The following is a 24,104-nucleotide window of genomic DNA, read 5'->3' on the forward strand; positions in this document are numbered from 1 at the left end:
CGATAGTGTTAGTGAATAGATGGCAGCCAATGTCCCAGCTTTGTACATGAAAAGCAGATGCTAAACCCCCGTGTCTGTTGTGAGCATTTCCATCTTTAAATATGCATACTGACATCTGTCACAAAGATCACTCCAGCTTCATTTTATTACGATCTGTAACCATCACATTCTCCAGGTCCCCAGAAGTCCCTTGTGTAATGGACCCATGTGACCCCTGTGACACTAATCATGGGGAGTGTCCTATGACAGTCATCAATCATTGAGGTGGTAGCAAGTCATTCCTGCAGTAAAGATGGAAGGCTGGGGGAGGGATTGATGGACTCCCTCATGTCTGTTCTGTCCCTCATTATTTCCAGACCTGAGGCCTGTGGGGGAGGGGAGCCTGTGTGACAATCACAGCTGTGAGTTGGCGTCACTAGGAATATCTAGCCTGGTACTCTACACCGTCCATTTAGACATGATATAGGAAGCCGTGAAGACATGATTTAATACATTACTCAACTTAACTATAGGCAAAAAATAAAATGGACTGTGAGAGGATTGCATTAGCTCTCATCCCTGCGAGAGCAATCAGACAAACAGGGCATTACTTGTCTCCATTATGGGATCCCTTGTGATATCTGACAGGAATCACTTGTACTTACAATAGTCTGATCTTTCCTTTGAAAAGATAAAACTCCACAAGATTAGAAGTGGCAGGAAAAGACAACTTTCCAAATGTGAATAAAATAGGGTTGTCCAAACCGCGATGCCTGACAAGCTGTTACTGCACGAAAGTGAGAAAGTGAGTGCGTCCGGGTGACACAAACACACAAGTGACGTCTGGGAAAGATACTACAGACGGCCAGGACCTTAAAGAACAGGCTAACCAGAGCCTGCCCCAAATGGGGGGGTCACCTTTGGCTCTGTATACAGTGAGATATAGTCCTTTACCATCAGGTTTCTATTGCTCTGTCAAGTAAAAGAAAGATGCCCGACAGCACTGGAGGACACAGACAGAAAAGGGCCCCTGTGCAAAAACAACATATGGGCCCTTTGGAGCCCAAGAGCTCCTGAAAATGCAAATTTGTACCTTCTTTGCAGGTAGAAATGGGCCCCCTGACCTCTAGGGCCCGTGCAGTCGCACAGGTTGCACCAATGCTATGTCCACCCGCGCCCGACAGAGACTATAAATCAATACTGGCTTAGGGTATGTTCACACTAGATGTTTGTCAGCGTTGTCCACGACAGAAAAGATGCTTCATTTTACAGTACCTGTAAGGCCATGTTATGCAAGCCAAAACCAGGAGTGGAAAAGTATAATAGAAACACGTCACCACTTCTGCATTTATCACCCACTCCTGGTTTGGGCTTACAAATACGGAGGTTAAAAAAAAAAAATCACCAAATGCTCAATGAGTGCACATGGCCTATAAGAAATGAGATTTCAGACATTTCATGCCCACAGCTTTTTTTCCCCTGACAATTTGAACCCTGCGATAATTATAAAAACATGCGGCGTGTCAATTCTTTCAGCTTATTTACACACTGAAGATAATGAAATACTGCAACATAACATTTTTGCTGCGTTTTTCGAGACAAACTGTAAACAGATCATATGCTAGCCTCCTGAAAAATGGAGGGAAAAAAGAAGCATACAAAACATTGCCTGTGAACAAATGAGAAGCTATCCTAATCACTTCAAGACGGCGAGATAGATAGATAGATAGATAGATAGATGTGTAAATAGGTCCTCATTATAGCAAATTATATTTTCTAATTGCAAATTATATTTTCTAATTGCAATAAAGACCTCACCAAAACATACATTTCATCTCCCAATGACCCAAATATGCTTAGGTGACATCTTACATAAAACAAACAAACAAACTTGAAAATGGGTGAGTGTCATGTAGGATATGTGCCCTAGAATAAAATGCAAACTGGATAAATAATTCTGTAGATCTTGTTCAAACACCCGGAGTTCTGATCTGCTCTTGTACAGACTTCCTCCACACTTTACGGTTGGTCATATAATGGTATAATAATACCTAGAGGATTAGTATATGTGGTGAACTTCACTAGCTACATCATTGCACTGACTCAGTGTTTTACAATATACTTTTTTCAATTTCCGGGAAGGAAATCAAAGCTTAGATGTATATCACACCCAACAGGAGCTAATGGGTTCATTAATCACATCCAAATGACAGATTCCACCCCCTGTCTTTAACTTGCCAAACCCTGCTGGCTTCATATGGCATTTCCCCTCCCCCATGCACAAACAGCTTCCTCAATAAATGATAGTGACAGGTCCTTCAAGGCTTATCAGATTTCAAGATCTGTTCAGGAGGGAGGGGGAAGCAGTAGTAGCTGAGTGGGCAACCAACTAAATGAGAGGACAATAAACATCTAAAAAAGAAAAGTCCATATTTGGAAAACCTTTTCCAAATCAGACAGGTTCAACCATGTTACCACAGTGCAAAGGAGACAAAAACAGAAAATGACAGCGTGAATTCTGCGGTTTCAAAACTTATACAAAATTTGGGATACACTGGTTAAGCACCAGCCTGAACAGTCCGCTCATTACTCAGCATTATACGGTATAAACCAATACTAAAAATGGGATACAGATCCTGAAAGCTGCAGTGTTTGGTGCCAAGAGTCAACCATTCCAAACGTGCAAATGATATACTGGCATTAGATCAAGCAACACATTACAGACAATGAACTCCGTCTACAGAACACCAACAAGCATATCACAAAAAGTCATATAGTGAAAATACTGAAAGTGTTATCAAGTGACAGGTAGACAACAGGCAAAGTAATCTAGACCTAGTGTGTAAAAGGGGTTGTTCCCTGTCCGTAAAATAAATCTCCCAGCCGCTGTTCTCCGTGTCTGGCATTTACTGCGGAGCTGACATAACATCGAGTGTGGCAGAAAATCAGTGCGCTCAGCGGCTCTGAAGGACGCGTTATTTCTACACGGCAGAACCGCTCAGTCACGGATTGGCTTCAGCACTGTCAACGTGACATCACCTTTGCAGCCAATGCCAGACACCGGGAACTGTGGCAGTGACTCGGCGGTGGAAAGCGAGTGGTGTGGTTTGGTTCTTTATAAAATACCCTGCAGTCAGGGACATATATGTAAAGGCCCCTTCACATTTAGCGACGCTGCAGCGATACCGACAACGATCCGGATCGCTGCAGCGTCGCTGTTTGGTCGCTGGAGAGCTGTCACACAGACCGCTCTCCAGCGACCAACGATGCCGGTAACCAGGGTAAACATCGGGTAACTAAGCGCAGGGCCGCGCTTAGTAACCCGATGTTTACCCTGGTTACCATGCTAAAAGTAAAAAAAAAACAAACAGTACATACTTACCTACAGCGCTGCGCTCTGCTTCTCTGCTCTCCTCCTGTACTGTCTGTGAGCCGGAAAGCAGAGTGGTGACGTCACCGCTCTGCTTTCCGGCTCACAGACAGTACAGGAGGAGTGCAGAGCGCAGCGCTGGAGGACAGACTGCTGTAGGTAAGTATGTACTGTTTGTTTTTTTTTACTTTTAGCATGGTAACCAGGGTAAACATCGGGTTACTAAGCGCGGCCCTGCGCTTAGTTACCCGATGTTTACCCTGGTTACCAGTGAAGACATCGCTGGATCGGTGTCACACACGCCGATCCAGCGATGTCAGCGGGAGATCCAGCGACGAAATAAAGTTCTGGACTTTATTCAGCGACCAACGATCTCCCAGCAGGGGCCTGATCGTTGGTCGCTGTCACACAGAACGATTTCATTAACGATATCGTTGCTACGTCACAAATAGCAACGATATCGTTAACAATATCGTTATGTGTGAAGGTACCTTAAGGCCCTTCTACACTGGTGGATAATCCTTCAAATTCTAATGGTAACGACCCCTCGTTCACAGTAATTGTGCCATGTGAATGGGTGAGAGACCGAAGGATCAGTCCACAAACACTCATTGATTAAATCATTTATGCAAGTGAAAAAATTCTCATTCATTTTTCGAAAATTGTATAATGTTAATGGAGGTCATTCTCAGACTTGAAATCCTAAATGGGTACGGCTTTCAGCTTTTAGGAGACAGTGTTCAGAGACCATTGTTCCGCAGTAGTTGGAGCATTAGGCTGGGGTCACACTTGCGAGTGCAATGAGAGAAACTCACACGAGTCTCTCGCATCAATTACCGACACTGCCGCCGGCACTCGGGACCGGAGTGTGTGACTATGTATTTCTATGCAGCTGAACGCTCTGTTCCCGAGTGCCGGGTATTGATGCGAGAGACTCGTGTAAGTTTCTCTCATTGCACTCGCAAGTGTGACCCCGACCTTAGAGCGAGAACATATTTGTGTCATATCATTCATCATTGTTGCAAATGCTACGGTTCATATAAAACCATGAAATTAATCATCATATCCTTAATTCAATGACATTTTCTTTATACAATACTGTATGAATTCTTGTAATAGAAATAATTAGTATCACTGATGGGACCTGAATGTTGAGCACAGCTAGACTTCAGATAATTATTACTATTATTAATTTATATAGCACCATTAATTCCATGGTGCTGTACATGACAAAGGGGATACATACCGGGTTATAGATATCGTTTACAGTAAACAGGTTTACAGTGACAGACTGGTACAGAGGGGAGAGGACCCTGTCCTTGCGGACTTACATTCTATTATCTGTCTGTGAGACCACAGTGCACCATGTTTGATGTAACCATCGCTATCCAAACATTTCATTCACGGTTCTAGTCTTGTACAAACATTTGTCTGACAATGTTCGCTAATTTTGAGTTCTGATCGCATCGTTCATTGTATTAATGAACCATTAGTGCATGGAGCCCATTATACAGGCCAATTGTTAATGCCCGGAATGAGAAATGACCAGTTTAGAATATTGTTTTTTGGTCCATGTGCCAAAAGGCCTGCAACCAATCAGAATACTCAGAAAAGCCAGTTTAACACATCTGTGTTTTGGGGTCTGCACTCAGCCCACGATGCACGGACTGCCCATGGATCTCCTGATCTGAACGCAATCTACTATATAATTGTCTAAGGGGCACCTCCGTCTTTCTGTCTGTCACGGAAATCCCAAGTCGCTGAATGGTCGCAGCCAGCTGGCCGCGACCAATCAGCGACAGGCACAGTCCGGCCGCGAAATGGCCGCTCCCTACTCCCCTGCACTCAGTGCCCCCTCCATACAGAACCCCCCCCTTGAGCGCCCGCCACCCACATAGCGTTTTAGCTGTCCGTTAGACTGCGTTACACCACGGCATAACGTGGTGTAATGCAGTCTGTTACCACTGCTATTAACCCTATGTGACGAACTCGCTAAACGCCTCGCCTGGATCCGGGGGCCGCCGGAGGGTGAGTATATAACATTTTTTTTTTTTTTTTTAACGGGGATATGGTGCCCACACTGCTACATACTACGTGGGCAGTGTTATATACTACGTGGCTGCTACATACTGCGTGGATACTTAGGGTCCTTCCCAAGAATAAAGGAGACCACATGAATGTAAAGTTCCAAAAACACAAATTTTTATTGAAAATACACAGAATAAAATACTCAACCTTGATATGAACAGGTTAATACATAAAAAGTACCTCCGAGCTACAAAAACGCAGGTATCATGTACTGGTGAAAATAACCCTAAAGCTGCTTATAAATGACCATTCTTATAATGTGTGGTCTAAAGACTAGCATAATGCTCATAATAAGGGGCAATTATATACTGAAAATCACTCTAGCATAGGAAGCGCTCTGTATGCACCAATAATAACCATTATAAGAACTATATATAAAGCAATCATGCCTAGACGTCCTATTGTGTTCAATACGAACTGTTGCTAAATGTACAAAACAACAGTTTGTGCAAAGCGGCGCCACCCCAGCAACATCAATCACTAAAACCCCATAACAACAGGGGTGTATAACGGAATTACATGTACTGGTAACAAACCATGCCGCTGTTGTAATGCGCACCAAAATGGCTATCTGCATCAACCTGGACACTAAAGCATACCGATGACGTGAACAACCACTAATAAACCCCTATGGGTAAGATGAAATGAAGAGAAATCAAAATATAATTACCAAATAACACCAGACACGAGACCTGCCAGCTGGACTTAAGTATCTATGTGTTTGGAGAATGTGTTCAAATTGACTTGTAAGGACTAATATGTATGCTCTACATATTACGTGGGCAGTGTTATATACTACGTGGCTGCTACATACTACGTGGGCAGTGTTATATACTACGTGGTTGCCTGTGTTACATGGCTGCCTGTGTTACGTGGGCTGTGCTATATACTACGTGGCTGTGCTATATACTATGTGGCTGCTATATACATAAATACATATTCTAGAATACCCAATGCGTTAGAATCGGGCCACCATCTAGTAGCTTCATATATGTGTATGAGGTTGTCAAGTTCAGGTCAAGAAACCCAGAACTAGTCAGTGCATTGTGATCCAAAACATGCATACGTGAACGGGGCCCAATTGAAAAAACTGAGCTAGTTCACATGAGCAAATATACAATCGCTCTGTGAAGGATAGAAAGAAAAACATGTATATAATGCAGCATACACTAATATTATCAATTGCAAACTAAAGAATCTTCTTTTTTTTTTCCCAAGGGCACTGTTGCAATTTAAATAAAAAACACACCTTGAGTCTAAGGCTATGTGCACACGTCAGGATTCCTTGCAGAAATTTCCTGAACAAAACAGTACATTTCTGCCAGAAATCCGCATGCATTTTTTGCGCATATTTTTTGCATTTTTCCGGAGGTTCCCAATGCAATAATATAGTGGGAAATCCGCAAAATTAATGAACATGCTGCGTTTTTTACCGCAATGCGTTTTTTTTTTTGCGGAACACAACATATGCACAAAAATTGCGGAATGCATTATAAATGATGGGATGCATATGTATGCATTTTTTAACTTTATAGCGAAAAAACACGAAAAATCCTTAACGTGTGAACACCGCTTTAATCCGCCGCAGAGCAGGTTGATCATCTAATGTGTATGAAGGCCTCCCGACTTCCCTGATAATTTTTATTTGTATGCTAGCTTGCATAGTGCCAGCACTGCACTGCTTTACTGACATAATTTATCACTGTCCCTATTTGGGCTCACAATCTAAATTCTCTACTAGCATGTCTGGTGTGTGGAAGGAAACAGACAAACAATGGGAGAAAGAAGATACAAATTCGATGCAAATGTTGCCCTTGGTGAACCCAGGACCCCAGCACTGCTAGACAATGGTGCAAACCTAGTGCTATAATGGTGAATTCAAATGCCTAATTCTTAGGTTTTCCCCAGCTGAACGGCTGCCAGAAGAGTCTGAAAATAATGTTTAACATCTTATTTTTCCAGTTAAGGTACCTTCACACTGAGCAACTTTACAACAAGAACGACAACGATCCGTGACGTTGCAGCGTTCTGGATAGCGATCTGTGTTTGACACGCAGCAGCGATCTGGATCCTGCTGTGACATCGCTGGTCGTAGCTGAAAGTCCAGAACTTTATTTGGTCGTCAGGTCGGCGTGTATCGTCATGTTTGACAGCAAAAGCAACGATGCCTGCAATGTTTCTTCACAGAGCTAACAACCAGCGAGAACGATAAGATCATCACTGGATCGCTCCTGCATCGTTCTGGAGTTGCTGTGTTTGACATCTCTACAGCGACCTAAACTGCGACACTCCAGCGATCTAGTTTAGGTCGGATCGTTGTCTATATCGCTGGAGCGTCGCTAAATGTGACGGTACCTTAACACTTAGGAAGCATATAGAAAGAGTTATAAACTTAGTGCCTACAGCATTCTGAGCGGAGAAAAAAAGCCAAAAACAAGGCCTCCCCACTGTTCAAAAATGCTATATGTAGTTTTCCATAATGCAATGAGCCTTTGAAGTAACATCTGGTTGCATAAAAATGATTAAAAAAATAGCGGAAAATAATATCAAACCACTTTAGAGAAAAGGGGAAACAATGACAGCAGCTGCTATTCGCTCACCTTTCTTTTGCATGAAGACAAAGAGATCATCGAGAAATTCTTTCCGTTTAGGATCACTGTCAAGCTCATAAAGCTGTAAGGTAAAAGCATAAATCATCAAATGTCTCACACACCGCTCCAAATTAGAAACTAAACAGCTAAAACTGATAAAAAGTCACCTTTCTAGAAAAATTAAGATAAGTCGAAATAAAAAAAAGGAATGGCTAATGTTGTATTGTTTCTTTATTACAAAATATGCTTATTAACAACCCCTCACTGGACAGGTGTGGCGTCGTTTTTGGAAGAACAAAGCCATATTTGTCTAATAGAGAACCCCTTTAAAAGGGAATCTGTCACCCCAAAAATAGTATATGAGCTAAGGCCACCGGCATCAGGGGCTTATCTACAGCATTTTGCAATGCCCACGATGTATCCTGAAAGGTAAGAAAAACAGGTTATATTATACTCACCCAGGGGTTGTCCCGGTTCGTTTCGGGTCCGATAGGCGTCCTCTTCTTGCAGGCGCCGGGCCTCTATGACCTTTCCTGGCACCTGCCCCTCAACAGGGCAGACAAAGCACGCCTGAACCGGAGCCGAAGCAGGAAGACATCGTATGAAGATGGGAGGCGCCGGACTAAGACGCCAATCGGACAGGACCTGGACCGCCCCTGGGTGAGTATAATATAACCTGTTTTTCTTACCTTTCAGGATACATCGGGGGCTTATCTACAGCATTACAGAATGCTGTAGATAAGCCCCTGATGTCTGTGGCCTTAACTCATACAATTTTTGGGGTGACTGATTCCCTTTAAGAAAACTTGACATACACGATAGATAAATGTCAGCTAATTGTTCATTTAGCCAACAGCTATCTCACCAGATTCCCCCTTCCACGGGACCGCTCATTGAGTGCTACAGTGTTTACTCTCAGAAAGCTGCTGCTGGACTCCTCTGGCCGAAGCTCATCTCCTGGAGAGCAGAAGGATCGGCCATCAGAAAACCATGAAGCCAGATGCATCTCACCACGTTGTCGGGAACAGACTGGAGATTTCCATACCTATCAGACTTCTAATGTCTTTGGGGGGCCTTTACTGCTCTTATTAGCAATATTACCTTTGCAAAATCCCGAGATGCTTCTCTGCTATGTCCATCCCCATGTTCAGACCAAGAGGTGTTCTCCTGATAATAGGGAGGAAAAAAAATAAATAAAAATTCAGCATTTAAACACAGGAGATTGAGAAGCTGAGAAATGGAGCCTATGAGGATTACACACACAAAATATGAGCATCATAACAAATGTAGCGGTTACCCAATAACTTACGGCTGATGTTACGTTCACATTTGCGTTGTTGGGCGCAGCGTCGTCGACGCACCCCAAAACGCATATACACAACGCAGTGTTTTTGGACGCATGCGTTGTCCAAAAATAGGCAAGTACAGGAAATTTGGTGCAGGTAAAACGCTACATGTAGCGTCGGGCGCGCCCTGTCTGGTGCGCCCAAATAACGCATGCGTCGTACAACGCATGACAACGCATACCGGCGCATGTCCATGCGCCCCCCATGTTAAAGATAGGGGCGCATGACGCATGTGTCGGTATCTGTCGACGACGCTGTGCCCAACAACGCAAATGTGAACTTAGAATTATTTAGACTATGTTCCCACGATGAGTATTTTTTTAGTTTTTGATGTAGCAGGTTTTCTGCGTCAGTTAGCAAGCTTAGGTTATTTGCACTTTTTATTGCTTGTTTTGTCTTGTTATATCGTTTTTTAAATAAAACAGCTTTTTCTTGGCTCCTTCCTGTTACTTAGCTTTGCTAAAAATATACTCAAACAAAAAAACGCGTGCCAGGACTGAAATCTGTTCCATTGAATGAGAAATATGGTGGTTCAGAGTCCGCACTGCCAAAGGTTCAAAGATACGATCACACACAAAGGTGAAGCATAAATGAGGTTTATTGTCAATGCGTTTCAACGTTTCCAAACCTCTTCAATCAGGACCAAACCACAATGACGACTGAAATCATTACATATTTGATTTAAAAATTGTTTAAGCTTTATAAGGTACAAAGTATTACAAGAACATACAAGAAATCCCAACATACAGACATATTGGTGGGAAGCCACTGTAGGAACCCAGATGGTAAAAAAAAAGCCCCAACCATAGGACATATATCTACAAAGTAAGCAATAAAAAGCATATAAAGAATAACACTTATAACTCCCATATACGGTAATAATGGAGGTTTCTTGTTGCTTACTTGGTAAATACTTGTCATATGGTTGAGGCATTTTTTGTGATTTTTCACTGCGGAAACGCATATGCTTTTTTTTTTCTTTTTTTTTTACCTGTGGATTTTCCTCATCTCATTCAACTCTATGGGGAAAATCTAGAAATAAAATATATATTTACTGCCAAATAAACTTACCGTACATGTTTAAATTTTCAAAAATGTTTATGCTGCGTATAAAAAAAAAACAAAAAACAAAAAAACAATGGGAATGAGATTTCTGTAAACCCATTCACATTGCAGAACTTTGTTTTTGCGCAGCGAGAAAAAAAAAAAAGTGTCAAAAATGCGCCAAATGCTCATCGTGGAACTATGACTTAGTTTATGTGCACACTGAGTATTTGAAGCAGATTTTTCTGCACCAAGAATGCTGTGTAAAATACATGTTTTGGACACATTTTTACTTGTATTTTTCCTTAACTCATTTGAACAGGTGAAAAACACTGAAAAAACGACATCCTGAAAATGTAATAAACCGCTTGGTAAAAATAAGCAGCAATGCGCATGCGATTTCTGAAAGATCATTTACCTTGTTGGTGCTGGGGTAAAAAAAAAAAAAGGCCTGTGTTCAATATATCAAAATATTTAAATATTTGTTACAGAATGAACACATTTTTTAAATGTACTTTAATAACTCTTCATTATTGGTAATAAAAAAAAAAAAAGTGAAAAACAGGAACTTATTTCCTTTATTTTTTCACAGACAAAATGAAGCCCTATGTATTATGAAAAAGACTTCCAATATAAAAAGATTCTTTTTTCTTCAAGTAAGCGTATAATTTTTGTTAAACAATAAAAAATAGGAGATGCAGGTAGCCCATGCAAGTGACAGAAAAACGCAAACGTCGGACAAAAAAAACAAATTATGCTGAAAAATAAAGCACCACATATTTATGTATAAGGTATGTCAAATATAAATACCATAAATACTAGAATCTATGTGCAAAATATAAAGTGCATAGTGCAAAAATAATTGAATCAATACATATAATTACAATGACTCTCAGGGTATAAGATGACCCACACTGGGCCAATAATATTGAGGAAAAGAATAAAAAGTACCAATGTGCACATCATAACCTAGAAAAAAAAATAAATCTAAAAATGCAAATAGAGAAAAAAAAGTATACAAAGTTGTTGGTAATACCTTACACAAAATATAAGTCCGGCGTGCCCCTTGACGTACGTTTCGATCTCACATCTTCCTCAGAAGGGGTGCATGGGCTACCTGCATCTCCTATTTTTTAATTGTTTTTTTTTTAACAAAAATTATAAGTTTACTTGAATAAAAATCTTTTTATATTGAAAGTCATTTGAGTCTGAGGACCTTGTCTTTTCTCGTTCTATTTGTAAACCATGTTTTTATTGTTAAATCTGCAATCGTATCCATTCCTTCAGCATTTTGCACCCATTCAAAAAAAAAAAAAGACAAAAATGCATAAAAATCACGGGTTATGTACAGTGTTATTTCTGTCAACACTTGTTTTTTTATGTGGAAATAAAGGCTGCAAAAACACCCTGTGAACGTACCCTTCGAAAATCATAAAATTTGTAATTCATGAATAAAAAGAAAAAAAAAAAGATACATTACAAGATACATTTGCTCTATTTTCAACAAGCGGAAAACAATGAACAATAGAGATCTGAGACAAAAAACGACAAACTGCCAAACAAAGGCCTCACCCACACCTTGCTATCAATCCAGAAAGCAAAATCCTCTGGCCACACAAAGCGCAAAACAAAGAAAACTGCCACAGTAAAAACTACAAGGTATGAGTAGGAGTCCTGAAGTCTGTGTCCTTGTTGGTTGAGTTGGTCCATTTTATACCGACCCCAAGACTCCTACTCACAGCTCTGAACATTCTGTGACAGGTGAAACTGCGCATACTATCCTAATAAGGCCAGGGTCACAAGACCCAATAATGCTAAATCATACTCTACTCAGAATGTGTGATCTGATTTTCTCGGGTGAGATGATGGGGGGGAAGGGCGGGGGGGGGGGGGGGGGGGAATAGTCATTTTCTCCATTCTGTCAGTCTGTGAAAATTGCACTGCACGCAGATGTCATCCAAGTGCAGTCCGCTGTTGTCTACAGACTCAATGACTTGCATGGCAATTTTTTCCCCTTGGACAGATTGTCGGTGGAAAAATAAATAAAATATTGGGCATGTGCACAGCCCCGTAAAATAACTATTGGTCCAAGAGCGATACGATGTTTTGGCAGACCGCACTTAGACTGAAAATACAGTCGTCCGCACGAGCCACGATGCCGCGTTCACTGGCGTATTTCACAGTCCATATACGGCCCGCAAATCTCAGGCTGAGTACAGGGACCAGAGGTAACTCCGGGCATTGGGTTCTCCAGAAAAACTGAAATATACCCAGCTTTACATAGAAATTAATTTTTTTTTATTTTACGAGAGGTAAGCAGAAATACTGTTACATCATTTAAATTTAAAAAAAAAAAAAAAACTACCCTAACTGGAAAGACTAATTACACAAAAGACATCGGGAGATAGTCCTATAGAAAACAGTTAAGAGCTGTTCAATTAGGATTCCCATTATATCACAGCATTGCCGCCAGACTTGAGAAGGGATCAGCTTTAAATTGCAGCTACTAATCCTCTTTCAGCTCTAGTGCCAGTCAATGGACTGCTGTGTCTACTAAACATTTTGTTCAGAGCTCACCAGTCACTTCCCTTCAGGCATTAACAAACAATTTTATTAGCCCAGTAAAGAGCAATGGGGGTTGGGAAAGCTGGACCAGATTTCAGTGCTTGTTTACTGCCCAAAGGAAATGGGGAAATAAAATCACTCCCTACATTCCCTATAGGGATGGGAATTCCAGTGTGAACAAAAGGCTGCACCCTGCCGGCTACCGATCTTCTATGCCTTCTCCTTGGAATAAAATGAAAGAACCAAGAAAAGGGAGGACAGGTTTTTACACTTTCATTCCCCACAACTGAAATAATAAGATGTTAAAAAATCCATGAAGGCTAAGGTTTTGTATGCAAAGTAAGAGGGGCTTCCAATGGGGTACTTGGCGTCTGCTACAGCTCTGAATGCCTGGTATGGAGACAGGTTTTTCTTCCACATATTCCATCATCCACATCCGTACATACAGTTGCCCACGCGGCTCCTATACACAGAATCCGCATGGCCTCGGTGCACTGCCTCTTTGGATTACAAGTCACTACTGCCAACATAAAATCCCATTCTACAATACTAATAATGGGGACTGATGGAAGCGAGAAGGTATTCGCTTCCGTGGACCATGTACATGTGGCTATGTATGTATGTATGTATGTATGTATGTATGTATGAACATCACATAGTGGGCAGGCGTATGCAAACTAACCTGCCCTATTATACCATAAAGAATCAGTACTAATCTAGATAATGTTTAGTAGGGGGAAAACAAAACAAACGCGCGTATAGGCTTATGGGCTGTAAATTACGTGGCGGTTTAATCTGCAGGATCTGGAAGCCATGCATCTTAACCTCGACACACCCATGCTGATTTCTTTGACCAATCTTTACCTTAATTAGCCAGCAATCCCTACAAAACTCCAGTCAGCGATCCTCATTTATTGAGCAAAATCATTGAGTCAGCTTACAGGATTAGGCTTTAAAAGAGGCTGTATGCCTTCCCTACTATATTAGGTGAGCAGGGCTGACAATAGAACATGAAAAGGGAGGACTGCGTTTGCGTTTAGCACCTTAGAGGTGGTATATTACATGCCGCGAGTGCCATAATGCCAATTACATCCCACCCAATAAGATTTCTACAAAAAACTGTGAAAGGGAATCAGACGACCTCTTGAGCAATAATAAGATGGCATAGAAAGAATCTTCTACAAACTGTTCAACTGCAGTCTTAACATCATGCTTGGGCTACACACAATTCTTGTAGCACATTAGAATTATTGTTAAGCGACAGTGACTACACCTAGTTACATGTGCTCTATTAATTTCTATGGACTAAAATAGTTGACCATTAAAATTGGCACAGACACTACAAAAGGCATGTGCTTAGGCCAAGTCTGATATTTAAAAACAAACAAGATGTACAACTCTGCTTTAACCCCTTAATGACCGCCAATACCTCTTTTTACTGACCTGAGATATAAGAGAATAGCCTCCCCATACAGGTGACAGTCCAGCAGCTGTCGGCAGTACACTATAGCTGACAACTTGCTGTATCAGCCACGATCAGTGTTGTCACCGTCCATATCGGTTTAACCCCTTAGGAGCTGCTGTCAAAAGTGACAAAAATGGTTGAGTGTGGGGTCTCCCTCTTTAACCCGTTCACGACCTTGCCCTTTTCCGTTTTCGTTTCACTCCCCTCCTTCCCAGAGCCATAACTTTTTTATTTTTCCATCAATTTGGCCATGTGAGGGCTTGTTTTTTGCGGGACAAGTTGCACTTTTCAGCGATATCATTGGTTGTAGCATGTCATGTACTAGAAAATGGGAAAAAAAATTCCAAGTGCGGTGAAATTGCAAAAAAAGTGCAATCCCACACTTGTTTTTTGTTTGGCTTTTTTGCTATGTTCACTAAATGCTAAAACTGACCTGCCGTTTTGATTCTCCAGGTCATTACGAGTTCATAGACACCAAACATGATTAGGTTACGTTTATCGAAGTGGTAAAAAAAAAAATTCCAAACTTAGCTAAAAAAAAAATTGATAGATCGGGCGATTCTGAACGCGGTGATATAAAATATGTGTAGGTTTGATTTTTTTATTGTTTTATTTTGGATGGGGCGAAAGGGGGTGATTTAAACTTTTTTTTTCTTCATATTTTTTTTACATTTTTTTTTTTACTTTTGCCATGCTTCAATAGCCTCCATGGGAGGCTAGAAGCTGGCACAACTCGATCAGCTCTGCTACATAGCAGCGATCATCAGATCGCTGCTATGCAGCAGAAACACCAAGGTTACTTACTGGTAGCCGGTTTTTCCGGAACCCATGAAGGCACACCTGAGAGAGGGGATCCGCCCAACCAGGACAGGAAACCCAACTGAAAATAATAGAGAGGTACCGCTCTGTCGCTTCAGTTGGTTTTCAGAGCATGAGAGGCCCCCCTGGTTAGTACACATGGCAATCTAACACCACATCATATTAACTAAAAGCACCCAAAACAATAGTGCACACCGAAAGGGTGAAAAAAAAATGGGGGGGGGAATATACGGGTGCCGTCATGGGTTCCGGAAAAATCGGCTACCAGTAAGTAACCTTGGTGTTTTCCCTTCCCCCATGACAGTACACCTGAGAGACTTGTAGAAAGAAAAAACCTTAGGGAGGGACCACCGCTTGGAGTACCCTTCTACCAAAGGTTAGGTCAGCAGAGAAGGAAAGGTCTAGCCGGTAGTGTTTGAAAAAAGTTGATGGTGAGGACCAGGTAGCGGCCTTGCAAATTTGGTCAATTGATACCTCAGCCTTCTCTGCCCAGGAGGTAGCCATAGCTCTGGTGGAGTGAGCCTTGATGCCGTCAGGAACCGGAGTGCCACTTGCAGAATAGGACAGACTAATTGCCTCCCTGATCCATCTAGCAATGGTACTTTTAGCTACCCCACACCCCTTTTTACTACCCTGAAAGGCTACAAATAGGGTTTGATCTTTCTTCCACTGACTAGTCATGGTCATGTATTGTAACATGGATCTCTTTACATCTTACATATGGAGCTTTTGTTCCCCCGGATTTTTACAAAATGATGGTAACATAATCTCCTGACTCCTATGAAATTTTTGGACTACTTTGGGGAGATACGCTGGATCTGGTCTTAGGATTATCCGGTCATCAAGAACCTGAGCGTAAGGAGGGCATATTGATAGAGCTTGTAAATCACCTACCCTACGGGCCGATGTTAGGGCTACTAGTAGGACTGTTTTCAGGGTGAGTAATTTAGGTGATTACTCCTGCTAAGGCTCAAAAGGATCTTTGGTTAAAGCCTCCAAGACTAGATTTAGATCCCAAGGAGGAATTTTGGGGATAACAACCGGTCTAGACCTGCCACAGGATTTTATGAATCGTGAAACCCACCTATTAGATGCTAGGTTGCAATTATATAGGGTCCCTAAGGCTGTAACTTGAACCTTAAGGGTGCTAGTTGCTAATCCTAGTTGCAAACCTGCTTGTAGAAATTCTAGGATGGGACCCGCTGGAGCTACATCCCCTAACGGTTTACCCAAGAAGTCTAAAAATTTCTTCCAGGTCCTACCGTAGATTCTAGATGTTATAGGCTTTCTGCTTTTTAACCGGGTGGAGACTAACCCTGGTGAAAATCCTTGGCGTCTCAGTAGAGCCCTCTCAAATTCTAGGCTGCCAGATGGAAGCCCTTCACCTGAGAGTGGGTCACTGGTCCCTGGGTTAACAGGTCCAGCACATCTGGCAGAATCCATGGGTCTGTTAACGACATCTGCCTTAGAAGGGAGAACCATGGTCTTCTTGGCCAGAATGGAGCTATGAGTATTATTTTCGCTCGGTCTTCTCTGATTTTCCAGACTACTGTTGGAATCATCACTATCGGGGGAAATGCGTAAGCCAGAGAGAATTTCCACGGTATTAGTAGGGCATCTACTGCGAAAGGATGTTCCTTTGGGTTCAGTGAGCAAAATTTTTTCACTTTTTTGTTGTGTGAGGTGGCAAACAAGTCTATCTCTGGTGTACCCCAGGCCTGTATTATTCATTGGAATACCACGGGATTCAGGGACCATTCCCCTTGTCTCAGAATTCTGCGACTCAAAGTCTGCCTGTGAGTTTTCTACACCTCTTATGTGTAGTGCTGTTAGGGAAGATAGGTGTTGTTCTGCCCAATGAAATAGTAAGTTTGACACCTCCATGAGGTTCCAAGACCTCGTCCCCCCTGGTGATTGATATAGGCCACTACTGCTCGATTGTCCGTCATGATTCGAGCATGGCGGCCCTGGAGCAGGGGAAGAATGTTTCAAGGACTTTTCTACTGCCCATAGTTCTTTTACGTTTGAGCCATAGCTCCTTTCTTGGGAGAACCAAGTTCCTTGAACTGAATGGCATTTTAAGTGAGCTCCCCAACCTAAACAACTTGCGTCGGTCGTGATGATGTCCTCGACCGGTTTCTGCCACTGGACTCCCATAGTGAGATGTTCCTCTATGGTCCACCAAACTAAGGAATTTCTTAAGGTACCGTCACATTAAGCGACGCTGCAGTGATATAGACAACGATGCCGATCGCTGCAACGTCGCTGTTTGGTCGCTGGAGAGCTGTCACACAGACAGCTCTCCAGCGACCAACGATGCCGAGGTCCCCTTGTAACCAGGGTAAACATCGGGTTACTAAGCGCAGGGCCGCGCTTAGTAACCCGATGTTTACCCTGGTTACCATTGTAAATGTAAAAAAACACTACATACTTACATTCTGGTGTCTGGTCACATCCCTCGCCTTCAGCTTTCCGTACTGACTGAGCGGCGCGCCGGCCGTAAAGCAGAGCGGTGACGTCACCGCTGTGCTCTGCTTACGGCCGGCCGGCGCTCACCCGATATTTACCCTGGTTACCAGTGAAGACATCGCTGAATCGGCGTCACACACGCCGATTCAGCGATGTCAGCAGGAGATCAGCGACCAAAATAAAGTTCTGATCATTCCCCAGCGACCAACGATCTCCCAGCAGGGGCCTGATCGTTGGTCGCTGTCACGCATAACGATTTCGGTAACGATATCATTGCTACGTCACAAAAAGCAACGATATCGTTAACGATATCGTTATGTGTGACGGTACCTTTACATCCCGATGAAGACATAGATTTCGTTCCAAACGCCCTTTTAAACAGTCTTTGAGCTGACAGAACTTCCCACTGCAGTTGTCTCAGGTGGAATTGTGCCCATCCTACGGCCGGAATGCAAGATGTTAACGAGCCTAGTAGGGACATCGCTTTTCTTAGAGTCATCTCGGGTTGGTGTATTGCTGCAGTGGTCAAGTTGATTATTTTGGCTACTTTGTTCTCCGGGAGGAGGCAGAGCTGACGTTCTGAATCTAGTATCAAACCTAGGAAGGACTGCACCTTTACTGGAACTAACTTCGATTTGGGAACATTTATCATCCAACCCAGAACGGAGGTATGGCATTACCTCTGCCATCACCTTGGTGAAGACCCTGGGAGCTGTAGATAGGCCGAATGGAAGGGCTGTATATTGGTAATGTTTCACTTGGTTTTGTATGTAGAGTGCCACTCTCAAGTATCTCCAGTATCCGCGATGTATTGGAATATGGTAATATGCCTCCTTCAAGTCTATTACTGCCATGAAGCAGTGAGGAAACAGAAGCTTTGTGGTTGTATTGATGGACTCCATCTTGAAGGAGTAGTTGTCTATTGTATGGTTGAGTTTTCTTAGGTTGATTATGGTTCTCCAAGAGCCATCGGGTTTTTGTATTAGAAAGAGGGGAGAGTAAAACCCCCTTCCTACTTCCTGATCCGGGACTTCTTGCAAGACATTTTTTTTTTTTAATCAGACCAAGGACTTCTGTTTCTAGAGCTAATTGTTCCTGCCGGGCTTTCCTCCGAGGAGTTATTATAAAATTGTGCCTGGGTGGACGGATAAATTTTATTTTTAGACCGTCTTTTATAATATTTAGAACCCAGGTGCTCGGGGAGATGTTTATCCAGGCTGGATAGAAGAGGGAGTCTTCCTCCAACCTCTGATGTAATGTCATTGGGGGGGGACTCTTTTGCTGATGTAGAGGGCCCTTTGAACATATAGCCCGATCTCCTTTTATCTTTGAAATCCCAATTTCTCCTATCTCCTGGAGGTCGGCCTCTGTTAAATCTTCTCCGAAAAAAAAGGTTTTTTTAGGATCTTTAGGGAAGGTTGGAAAGGCTTTCTTTTTGTCTCCTGCCTGTTCCAAGATCTCTTCTTTTTCCCAAAGAGGAGTTGACCGTCGCATGGGATGGAGCATAGCTTATGTTTGGATGGCAAATCTCCCGGACACCCTTTAAGCCATAAGGCTCTCCTGGCCGCATTGGACAGGCCCACTGCTCTAGCTGTTAATCTTGTAGAGTCCACAGAGGAATCTGCCAAGAAAGCTGCTGCCCCTTGAACTAGGGATATGTTTGAAAGAATGTCATTCCGAGGAACTTTATTCCTTAAGGTACCTTCACACTCAGCGACGCTGCAGCGATACCGACAACGATGTCGATCGCTGCGTCGCTGTTTGGTCGCTGGAGAGCTGTCACAGACAACTCTCCAGCGACCAACGATGCCGGTAACCAGGGTAAACATCGGGTTACTAAGCGCAGGGCCGCGCTTAGTAACCCGATGTTTACCCTGGTTACTAGCGTAAAAGTTAAAAAAAAAAAAAAAACACTACATACTTACCTTCCCGCTGACTGTCCCCGGCGCTGTGCTTTCCTGCACTGACTGAGCACAGCGGCCGGAAAGCAGAGCGGTGACGTCACCGCTGTGCTTTCCGGCTGGCCGGCGCTCACAGCCAGTGCAGAGAAGCACAGCGCCGAGGACAGACAGCGGAAGGTAAGTATGTAGTGTTTGTTTTTTTTAACTTTTACGCTGGTAACCAGAGTAAACATCGGGTTACTAAGCGCATGGCCATGCGCTTAGTAACCCGATGTTTACCCTGGTTACCAGTGAAGACATCGCTGAATCGGCATCACACACGCCGATTCAGCGATGTCTGCAGGGAGTCCAGCGACGAAATAAAGTGCTGGACTTTCTGCAGCGACCAACGACATCACAGCAGGATCCTGATCGCTGCTGCATGTCAAACTGAACGATATCGCTATCCAGGATGCTGCAACGTCACGGATCGCTAGCGAAATCTTTCAGTGTGACGGTACCTTTAGCTGGTCTTCAATCTGCTGTAACCAGACCAGAAAAAGATCAAGCTAACCGCATAGAAAAAAATCCCATAAAACAATCAGAGCAAGGATATAATCATAAAAATATATAAGTATATAAAAAGTGTATGTATATATAAGTGCCTGTAGTTAGCTGGTGTCCCATTTATATAGATCCTGTGTCCATCATGTCATACCACATGGCCCATAAAAGCATAAAAAGAAAAATAAACTAAGTGCCAGGTAAATGCAGGAAAGCACTGCAAAAAAATCATGAAGGTGTAAAAGGGTACTCAATATATATGTGCAACACAAGTGTATGGACGTGAAGCAACTGCACACAAAACTAAGTGGCAAAATACCAAGAAGTGAATGAGCCAATGGGCAATTTAAGGGGACACTTACTTAGTAATATATGATTCCAGGGACCACCAGTAGCTATCCATATATAGCACATATATATTGAGTACCCTTTTACACCTTCATGATTTTCTTGCAGTGCTTTCCTGCATTTACCTGGCACTTAGTTTATTATTCTTTTTATGCTTTTATGGGCCATGTGGTATGACATGATGGACACAGGGTCTATATAAATGGGACACCAGCTAACTAAAGGCACATACATATATAGTAATTTTTGCTCTTTAATATTTGTATTGTATGGTCTAGTCGTTGTTAAATAAGTATTTTTATGATTATATCCTTGCTCTGATTGTTTTATGGGATTTTTTTCTATGCGGTTAGCTTGATCTTTTTCTCTTCATCATACTACAATATTTACACACTGGGTGTCCTCGGGGTATTTTATTTAATTTTTATATATTTACATTGAAGTATATGCATATTGGCTATTTTTACCCTGTGTACATTAATGTGTTTTATTAATTATTGTAACCAGACCATAAGAGTGCGAGCTGTACATGTTCCAGCTATAGCTGGTTTCAAGCCCCTTGCCGCGGCTTCCCAGATGTGTTTCAAAAACCCATCTGCTTTTTTGTCCAGTGGATCTTTTAGGACCCCTGAATCTTCTAACGGAAGGGACAATTTTTTTTAAGTATTTGGCTACCGCACCGTCAATTTTATGGATTTTCTCTCAGGATTCGGAGTCTTTTTCTTCAAAAGGATATCTCCTTTTTGATGAAGAAGGTAGGGTACCCATTCTTTCGGGTTTTTTCCATTCTTTTTCGATCAATGCTTTGATTTTTGCATTGACCGGAAATGTTAGTTTTCTTTTTCCTCTAAACCGCCAAACAGGACATCCTCAAGTGACATAGGCGTCTTTTCCTCTTTAAGACCCATAGCAGTTCTGACCGCTTTTACTAATTTTTCTGCATCCTCAGTTGGGAAACATGGACGCCCCCCTGTATCACTATCTGAGGAGTAATCTGAGGACTGGATAGAGGCGGAGGAGGTAGAGGGAGACCGGGATGATTTTTGACTCTCCAGTTTCTGAGAGGCCTCCGAATCCGTAGACACCTTACGGCTTTTCCTCCCTGCTTTTTTGAGGGCCAGTTTTAAGGAGTCTTTTATCTCTGCCTGTATTATGGCTTAAAGGCTAGTGGTGAAATTAGGGTTCTCTTCCTGTATAGTTCTATTAATGCAGTCAGCGCAGAGGTCCTTCTGCCACTGAACTGCAAGCGGGTCTTTACAAAGGGCACATTCACGGTTCTTTGTTTTGCCGCTAAATTTCCTCGACCCCTAGTGATCAAACAGAAAAAATGGACCCCGTTACCATAAGGGTGACATTCACATAGATCACTCACCACCGCCGACAGTCAAGGGTACCGGTTTTGGAGGCTGGACAGATGCACGTGCAGTGTCCTTCCTGGACGCTGAAGAGTCTTGCCGGACAGGACGGCTGCTGCTCCTACCACTTGAGCGGCTGCTCCTGTGCTGGTGGCTCAGCAAAGCATCTGATGAGAGCTCCTGACGCTGCTGCGATGGCGGCGGCTGCTGCTGCTGCTCCTGTTGTCCCACTTCCATGTTGAAGCTTTTGGACATGAGCGCGTCTTCTGTGGTCAGACACCCTTTTATGGGGGACCACTGCACTCCCCGCCTCCTCCGGTGCCAAATAGTGGCCCCTCCCCTCCTCTGCCGTGCTGCCGGAGTCCCATTCCACCGGCCGGCGTTTCTTCATGGGCGCCGCCATCTTGGATCCTGCGCCCGCCCCCAACGTCACGCGGGCACGCCCATTCCCAGCGTGCATTGCGCGTGACGTCAGACGGGCGACCCGGAAGCGGCCGCCGCACCTGGATGCCGGCAGAGGGAGGAGGGCGGCGTGGCAGCCACGGAAGGAGCTGGAATATCCGACCGTGCTGCAACAACGCCCACTCGGACGCAGAAACCCGGAGGACGGCGCTTCCAGACTCCCGAACACCGACGCACAGGCGCTGCCTGTTCTTCCACGCCGGGACGAGACCTGGGTAAGTGGAATCACCGCCGTGTTCAGCACGTGGGTCCCTGTCAGGACAGGAAACCCAACTGAAGCGACAGAGGTACCACCCTTTTATTTTCAGTAGGGTTTCCTGTCCTGGCTGGGCGGATCCCCTCTCTCAGGTGTGCCGTCATGGGGGAAGGGAAAATGGAGGTTTGCTATGAGCGCCGACCACAGGGGGGCTCACAGCAGGCCGGCATCAGTAACCATAGAGGTCTCAAGGACCTCTATGGTTACCATCCTAACGCATCGCCGACCCCCAATCATGTGACGGAGGTTGGCGATGCGATAGTTTCCGGCCGCGCGGCCGAAGTGCCAGTTAAATGCCGCTGTGAGCATTTGACAGCGGCATTTAAGTGGTTAAGAGCGGCGGGTGAATCGCGATTTCAGCCGCCGCTATTGCGGGCACATGTCAGCTGTTCAAAACAGCTGACATGTCCCGGCTTTGAGGTGGGCTCAGCGCCGGAGCCCACATCAAAGCAGGGACCCGACCTCCACCGTAATAGTACGGCGGAGGTCGGGAAGGGGTTAACTCCATCGGCACCCTGAGATCTTGATCACGTGGTCCTGATGTTTGCCATGGCAATTCACGGCCAAATATTGGCCTTAGGGTATGTGCACACGTTGCGGATTCGTGTGCGGATTTTTCCGTGCAGATTCTGAAAAATCCGCAGGTAAAATGCTCTGTGTTTTACCTGCGGATTTATCACGGATTTTCCACAGTTTTTGTGCAGATTTCACATGCGGATTCCAGTTATGGAACAGGTGTAAAACGCTGCGGAATCCACACAAAGAATTGACATGCTGCAAAAAATAAATCGCAGCATTTCCGTGCGCTATTTTCCGCAGCATGTGCACTGTGGATTTGGTTTTCCATAGGTTTACATGGTACTGTACAACGCATGGAAAAGTGCTGTGGATCCACAGTCAAATCCGCAACATGTGCACATACCCTTAAGAGTCTGCCGGCTATAGAGGCTTGTTCAGAAGTTACCGACATTTAGGTGGCAAAAAATACACTTTTTCATTTCTGCTATGCCACTTTGCATTAATTCCTGAATATCACTTGAAGTGTTAATAAACTACATGACAGCAGTTTTCATTATAAATTGAAGTTAAAGGGCCACTGTCACCCCCCTCCAGCCGTTATAAACTAAAAGAGCCACCTTGTGCAGCAGTAATGCTGCATTCTAACAAGGTGGCTCTTTTAGTTTTAGGTTCAAGTATACCCCAAATAAAGCGTTTTTCTACTTAGCCACAATTCCTGTCTCTAGCCAGGGAGGCGGGTCCTCACTCCCCAGCTCTAACCGCTCCTCTGCCGTCACTCCAATCTTCCGGCGCCGCCCCTCAGCGCTGTGTACGTTTCAAAACCGGCTCCTGCGCAGTGTACTGCTGCGCAGCGCAGACGCAGTAAGCTCTGGCCGTCTGACGTCCCAGCCAAGCTTGAAGACTGCGCCTGCATTGCGGCCAGCCACCTTTGGAATCCCGGCCCTGTGCATAATGCATAACACAGTGCGGGGCGGGGATTCCAAA

General features: G+C 43.7%; 1 protein-coding gene across 1 annotated transcript in view; it reads right to left on the minus strand.

Moving 5' to 3' along the window:
• The window catches only part of ARID3B (AT-rich interaction domain 3B), an 83,631-nt gene that overhangs the window by 18,474 nt on the left and 41,053 nt on the right, over positions 1–24,104 (minus strand). The window contains exons 3-4 of the mRNA XM_069765724.1: positions 9,130–9,195; positions 8,038–8,110 (exon numbers count right to left, since the gene is read on the minus strand). Coding sequence (XP_069621825.1) covers positions 8,038–8,110; positions 9,130–9,195 — 139 coding nt within the window. The remainder of the gene's footprint in view (positions 1–8,037; positions 8,111–9,129; positions 9,196–24,104) is intronic.

Source organism: Ranitomeya imitator, chromosome 4, assembly GCF_032444005.1.
Source record: "Ranitomeya imitator isolate aRanImi1 chromosome 4, aRanImi1.pri, whole genome shotgun sequence".
Classification (NCBI taxonomy): domain Eukaryota; kingdom Metazoa; phylum Chordata; class Amphibia; order Anura; family Dendrobatidae; genus Ranitomeya; species Ranitomeya imitator.